Consider the following 7,749-nt stretch of genomic DNA (forward strand, 5'->3'; position numbering starts at 1 on the left):
GCTTTACGTTTTCTAGCCTAAGGAAAAATACAGTCCGAGGTGAATCAGAGGGAAAAGACTGAAAGTGTGATGAGATGATAAAACGTACACTTCTATGGTTTCCTCAGCGTTTCTCCCCTGCGTCTCCCCTGCGTCTCCCCTCACTTCATTAACCAGACTAGCATTTCTCACTGTTGATCAATCAGGTGTGCTGGAGATTCCGATAAATACTTGAGAAATGTCACAGAATATGACAGATCACACAAATATGACACTTTATATTGCACCAAGCTCGATTTGCCCTGTACAGTGTTAGCCATAAGCTGCAAGATGTCACATGCTAATGAGATGAGGCCTCAACAGCTCACAGTTCCTGGAATCACACTGTCTATGCTTGCCACCATTGCCACTATCAATGATCTGTGCCTCCGCACACTGTGCCGATATGCCAGACTACTGATCAAGCTAACGTGTAGGTGTTTATAGAACTGTCGAGTGGCTCTAAAATATAACAAATTCATGGCAAGTTCATGAACACATTAATCCTAGGGCTAAAGTCTAGGGCTCTGCATAAAATTGATCTGGACACGTTTCAACTGTGTTACTGTAGATGACTGCTCGATCAACTCATCAGGGTTTTTGGGCCCCATGAAAAGATATTTTACTGGATCTCCCAACTCCAAAATGCTCAAGTAATAAATTTTGTAGGGCCCTTGTCAATCAAAGGCCCTTAGAATCACCCTAATGAAGCCCCTCTCCCGCCCATACGGCACCCCTGCCTTCACAACAAGGGGAAGCTGACTGCTGTTCGTACATCGTTGCATTAGACTGAACTTTAATCAACCCTCTATTCAGTTCAGCACAAGCAGAAGAGACAGACACAATACAATTCAGGTTTCTGCTACTCAGAACTGCACGCGTATCCCGTTGATTATGTGGGCTTGCTCTCTGACTGTTAGTGCACACTGAAGTCGTGATGTCGTATTGTGCTCTGCAATGCGAATATACACTGCCTACACTATATACTCTCAATACCCAGCCACGGGGTTAATATAGCTAAATGCAGTTACTGCTCTAAACTGTCTATAGGTGCAGTTACAGTATGGTATGTAGGACTGTCCCAGCCTCTACTAGAATTCTGAATACTATGTTGTATATAAATATGTGAAGCAAATGAATAATATCTTTAAAACCATTTAATCTACACACACTTTTGAGGTAAAACTGATATTTGTATTTGGTAAATATTGGGCAGTCTGTACATTCACATTGTAATGTCTGGAAATGTGAATGACAGAGGTTTAGAGTAGATCCAGCCTTTGGGAATGCTGGTCTCATCAGAAAATGAAGTGCTGATGAGGGGAAATTTAGATTTCAGCATATAGAGGCATCAGGACTAGAGAAAACGTGCAGTAAAATTGACTCAAATTTATTGAATTAAATGAAACATTTCTATGATGATGTAACTGAAAAGAATACCGGTAAAAATACAGAAAATGAGTAATACTATTTGACTGTTTTAATGCACACTACTAAATATTCCGAGTAAAAGTAATTGGCCTTGTTTTCTCAATGTATTAGAAGTAAGTGCAATAAACAGACAGTTATACTGCAGTTGGAAATGATTTTAGACCCGGTGAGGTATAAACTGTGTGCTCAATTCAGGATTAGATTAATAAGCCTATTACACTGAACGAACAAAGAATTACATGTTTACTCTTTTGAAGTTTTGACGCGATGACAAACTGTCTGTCAATCCGACAATAGAGAAGGTGCCAGATTTTCTTTGTGCCTGCTGGCACAATCTATTGACGCATCACTGCCATTGTTGCTGGCTTATTGTCTGAGTTGCGTGCCACACGGAACGGCTTATCAACACTGGCAGGCAAATAACTTAACCAAAAGTTGTCTAAAGCCCCAGACGTTTACACCCAAAACTTGGAAAACAAAAAAAAGTATTAAAATAATCAACCACAGGCACTTGAAACTCCCTCTCTTGCCCTACTCATTTTGTTGTACCTGGCCTGTACTTTTTGTGCCTCTCTTTTTTTTAATGCCTTTCGAAATCAATATCTGGGCAGCACTGATGCCATGTATTGAGGACGTTGGAAATCATACAGACCCCAAAACGGGTTGTAAGAGCCCTCCCCTCTCCTCCCACTCCCCAAATCCCAGGAGCTTTGTCAGCTTACCAATGTCCTTTGAAATCAGCCAACCAAACTTCCCCCCAGCACAGTCTTCTCCGCGTGGTGGAGTCAAGGCCAGCTAGTTTATTGGGGAGATTTGAACTTGGAGATGGGCTTCAGCGAAGCGCAGCTGCCTCCCGTTCCAAGCCATCCCGACTGTCACATTGGGTGACTATGCATGAGTGCATTCATAGAGCTGCTACTCTGCACGAGTGCATGCCACGCCCCTGTCTGCTGCCCAAATTCATCACCAATGTTCTAAATAGCTCGGTACATTCATGGATCCTATTAAAGCAGAATAAAAGCAAAATAAAAACATGAATGATATGTAATTGTATGTAGGAGTGTGAGTGTACGCTTTCACAAAAGTTTTGAGATCCTTTCCACCACTACATTTATCAAAAAAGAGCACAGTCTCCTGTTAAAAGCTCAATGTTTTCTGAAAGCCAGCTTCTAGAACTGACCATGTGAAAAAGTAAAGAAGGTTAGGCAGATTACAATTATATTTATTTATTGTTTTCATTTTAATATGACAGCCAATAACTAAAGATACTTAAAAAAGCATGGAGTAGAAGTACAATCTGTACAATCAACTAATTAAGTTATTCATCATCAAATATTAGTGCTACTCTAATTACGCATCTACAAAGTACAAGTACACACACAATCTTTGCTCATATATCATTTAGGCATCAAATATCCAACAATAAAAAAACACTAAGTGGGTTACAAATATAAGCAGTAAGGTATTAAGGCATTGTAGCTGAAGGGTTACACTATAGTAACAGGGTTACACTGTAGTAACTTACATGATGCTCTTTTAATAAAAGCTCATTTAATCCTATAGGCTCATTTTAAGGCACTAGGTATAGCACTTTATACAGTATTACATACAACATAGCATGTTCATATATTCTATAAAGCAACAGAAATACAGTAAAAGGCAAGTATACCTTCAGTCACTGCTTTTCCTTTATTTTCACAGCTGTATGTTTGAGTGGCAGTATTGTGTTTAACATGAGCCAACAGTGTGCACTACAACCATCATCATCCTAATCATAAGCAGATTAGCTGTTGGTTTTACCAGATTCACATTCAGCACTGTACTATAACTGTTAGATACTAATCACATAAAGCAAATTAGCACACCTCTGGGTACAATAGCACAATAGTACAGTAGTCAGTATACTGTAGGTTGGGCTAACCCAGATTCTTAGCATTTCAGGCTTGGTGGTCTTTTTACCACTAGATGTCACTAGAGTTTTTGAAACAAGTAACATTTAGCAGGAGTTGCTGAATACTGAGCAAATGCAAGTGGTGTGGTGTGTAGGACCCAAGATTTTACACTGCTTTGCACGTGGATGGCACGGAAGATGAGGAGGCCAGCATTATCTCATTCTTCTTGTTCTGCAGCAGACCTCTGTCCTTGCCTGTGCGGTTTGCATGGCCCTTCCCAGGACTCATATGCATGCACTGGGTCACAGCCTTAGCTACCAGGTAGGCCAGCTCTGCCACATTCAGCACCATGCAGGCCCCAGAGGCCGCTGCCATGAAGACAGTGAAGACGGTTTTCTCAGTGGGTCGTGACACGAAGCAGTCCACCTCGTTAGGACAGGGTGACACCTCGCAGCGAAGCAACCTGGGTAGCCAGAAACCATCGTAAATGGCATACAGGGCGTATATGAAAGCCATCTCAAAGAGTAAACGGAAGACCAGGCTTATGGCATAGATCCACCACAGTGGGCCAGCAATGGGCAGCCTCCTCTTTTTGAGACTCTCCAGGTCTTCTTCTTGCTTGGCCTTTGACCTTTTATCACTGCGCAGGATTCCTCGCTTGTCCTCGTGGTTGCGGTAGGCTACGTACATGGCCACCAGTAGCGCTGGTGTTGAGGCGAATATCAGCTGCAGGCACCAGAGGCGTACATGTGAGATGGGGAAGAAGTGGTCGTAGCAGACGTTCTCGCAGCCAGGCTGCAAGGTGTTGCACACAAAGTCGGACTGCTCGTCACCCCAGACGGTTTCAGCTGCCACTACCAGGATGGTCACGCGGAAGATGAAGAGGACGGACAGCCAGATCTTGCCGAGGCTGGTGGAGTGGCGATTTACTCCAACTAACTGGGTGTATAGTGCGCCCCAGCTCATTCTGTTGGTTCTGCTGGATTAGGCCTCCTGGAGAAGGAAATAATATGACAATAGCTTAATTCTTCTGTAGTGTTCAGTTAATGTGAACTAGGTTTGTGTTTCCGGTCAGAGACATAATAAAAATGCATATATTATCACATAATGTTGTGACAGATCTTTAATCAAATTCTTGTGAATGTTACAAGTTTAAACCTCTATTTGCTGTTCATGGCCTGTAGGGCTCATACCGCTCGAGTTTACATAAAAAAGCATAATCCTTTTATTATTTTGACCGTAATAAATACATAGTGTGGTTTCTTACAGACCAGTTTAGGTCAAAGTATTACAAATGTTACAAATTCCATGTTTAACCCCTTACACATTTATTTATTCACTTCTGTTACCAGAGAACAGCTCCACCAGTTTGCACAGACATCCCTGTAGGTACTGAGTAATACGCCGTAGTGGAAAGGGCTTAAGGGGTTAACTAACAAACAACAGTAACAGTTGGAAAAGTGCATATCCTGAAGGAAAAGCTAAATTGATTGTGCAGCTAAAGAAAACTGACTGCTGGGCTCCCTTGCTACCAGTGTCAGACTAGCTGCCCACCTTTCTGCCACTGCTATCTGCCTACCGAACTCCACTGGACTCCCATGGACCCGAACTATTTGCTATTTTTAAGGTTACCACCATTAACCCTCAGCATTATCTTTGTTATTCTTCTTATTCTCCATTATGAGTATATGAGTTATATTGTATTATGATTATATCAGTGAATACCAGAGGAGGATGGGTTCTCCCAAGGGTTCTTCCTCCTGCTCTGAAACTCTGCTCTGAGTCCCAGACTTGTCCTATTCCTAGATTCCTGGAAAGCTGCTTTGTGACAACGCCAGTTTTTCACCACTGCACTTCCAGGCAGTGGTGGTTGCTAAGGTGTCTCAGGTGGTTGCTAACAGTTGTTATGGTGTTCCAGGTGCTTGCTAAGGTCTCTCAGGTGCTTGCTAAGGTGTTGCTAAGTAGGTGCTGTGGTTGGATAAGTGTTACCGGTGTATTTGTATTGCATCCGCCCACAAGAAGGAAAAAGTCTCCTCTCAAAAAACCAACCCCTGCATCCAGCCTGAATTCATCCAGGAACCGTGGCCTCCTGATATAAGATCAGGAGCCTGAACCTAATTTTACACCCTTATTATATCGTGTCTTTCTAATTATACCAGTCATTTCTGACCAGGAAGGGTCAAGGGCGTGCAAAAACTATACGAATCACCCAAGACGGGACGAAAAGGATACCCTGTGTGGACAAAGTCCTGGAAGCTGATGACAATCAGATTAAATGAATTAACTTTAATGAGAGAAAAGTTGCAAGTCACAACCCAGAAGGAGGGTTAGAAGCTGAATGTGAATGAGAAATCTTGAAAGCAGTGTTAACAGAGGCAATAAAAGAAGGTAGCTGTGCATAACAGGAATCACAGTGAACCTCACGAATCAGTCCTGTTTTGAATGGAATATTATCAACTGAAAGAGCTATGGGTTTTTTTTTATGGTAAATTGGCTGGATATAATAACAAAGGCCTGTCACTCATGCAGTGCTATTCAGGCTAGATTCTCAGTAAAGCTGGGGTATTTTTGAATGGAGATTAGTTAGTTAGTCCATTAAAAATTCAGAGGTGTCCGGTACGTCTGTTCAGCATGAATAACGTGGACAGGCAGTATCGTACAGTATAATAGCTCTCTGTTCGCAGCACAATAGACGCTTCTTAAGGCTTTTCTCCGGCGGGCAGCAGCGTTTGAAGCCCGGCAACCAGCATAAGAAACCTTATTGATAGCAAATCTCCCTTGCTGACCTCTTGGACTATATTTCTCATGTTCTTGCCTCAATATGTAGCCCGGCTCACAGCGCATGGATTAGATCATTAATAAGTAAGCAGAGATTAGAAGCCCATGCCGGACTCAACAGATGCAGAAAAGAAAAGACACGGGCATGGGGGAACTGGCAATTAACTTTGTATCATACCTTACACCAAAAGGAAACGGATTATCTCCATGACGACGGGATGGCGAGTAATGAAGTGTCCTGCTGCTGATTTTAGCGCTTGGGACGCCCATCTGCACGCCTGCTGAGAAGCACCTGCATTTGGAGGCTCACCTACGTGACATCAGCACAGAGGCGGAGACTGCATGTCCCCCTGTCCATGTTTACGGACTGTTTGGAAACGTGAGGAGACTACGGTGCATCAAAGTGAAGGTTTTACTCCCATTTCTATTTTGTCTCATCTTTACAGTGTGATATATATGGTCCAAAGTCTTTGGGCTCTTAAACTGAATTGACCAAAGGTACCAGAAAGTATCCTCATTTTTTACAAATCCATTTTCTTAGACATGACATAGTTTCCCACATACCTGATGGCGTAAAAACAAAGCGTACCTACCCCAATACCCACCCTGACCCACCCACCTTCATTGTCTACCTTGTGCCGTCCGTCTCGGTCCTCTTCCCCAAACAAATGCCCACTTGTTGCTCAGGTAAAAGACAGTTACCTTTTACAGTACTGTTCTTTCATCGCTCTCAGGCGGCTCCCACCGTATTGGGTTTCTCTAGTAGTCCCAAGGCTGCAGACGTGGAGAGGTGACTGCAAAGAAAGAGGGTGCAAGAAAGAGAGTGAAGCTGACATGGCTGAAGAGATGTGCCGCAGGCGAACTGCTTTGGACTAAGCTGTGTTATTGAACAATTTCAGTCCATTTCTGCGCATGCTGATGGAGCCCACCTGAGGGTCATCATGTCGAACCCGCTCGCTCGCCTGCTCACGTTTCACCTCACAAAGTCTTTTTGTCCCATTCAGTTCAGCGCTAGAGTCTCTGCCAATGGGAAGCTTCTCACTCATGTCCCACCAAAGGGAGGGTTTGGTGATAAAACGAGACTCAGCTAGAGTAATGTCTTTAGAATCAGCAAAAGCAGCATTGTTAATTTGGTGTTAGTGGACTGAAGCTTTAGGACTACTCTAAAACTGATCTGTGAGGCCTTCTTCACTATATTTCATATATTTTCTTATTATATTTATTATATACTCCTTACTCCTCATACATGGCTTTATGATCAGCCTATAAAAAATAGTGTAAAGTAGATGTGTGAGAGTGAAGAATGTCTAAAGTATGTGTGGATAATCTATACTAAATGCATCTATACTAGATAACTAGATAATACTTTTTTTAGTACAACAGTGCATCCAAGCCAAGAACCATGTAGAAACCTTGAAGGATGCTGTTTGCGTTGTTCATTGTGTTTCTCAATACTACTGACAATGCTTCAGACAATTCTTCATCATTGATCATTGTGGTATTGCCTCATCAAAACGGAAAAGTTCAGGACCCTGGATAGCACCACCACATGAAATGCATGTCATAAATATATCATTGATCATATTATTAAACTTACTCTGTTAAATGTGTTTGAATGTGCCCTTACGAC

General features: G+C 42.5%; 1 protein-coding gene across 1 annotated transcript; it reads right to left on the bottom strand.

The window, feature by feature from the left end:
* Positions 1-3,506: 3,506 nt before the first annotated feature.
* On the bottom strand, positions 3,507-6,868 carry LOC140535762 (gap junction beta-2 protein-like). Its single transcript, XM_072657237.1, has 2 exons — positions 6,822-6,868; positions 3,507-4,334 (listed from the first exon to the last, which is right to left on the bottom strand). The coding sequence occupies exon 2, from the start codon at positions 4,305-4,307 to the stop codon at positions 3,507-3,509; it is 801 nt and encodes a 266-aa protein (XP_072513338.1). The 5' UTR covers positions 4,308-4,334; positions 6,822-6,868.
* Between the last annotated feature and the right edge of the window lie 881 nt (positions 6,869-7,749).

The sequence above is a fragment of the Salminus brasiliensis genome, chromosome 15, assembly GCF_030463535.1.
Source record: "Salminus brasiliensis chromosome 15, fSalBra1.hap2, whole genome shotgun sequence".
In the NCBI taxonomy this organism is placed as follows: Eukaryota; Metazoa; Chordata; class Actinopteri; order Characiformes; family Bryconidae; genus Salminus; species Salminus brasiliensis.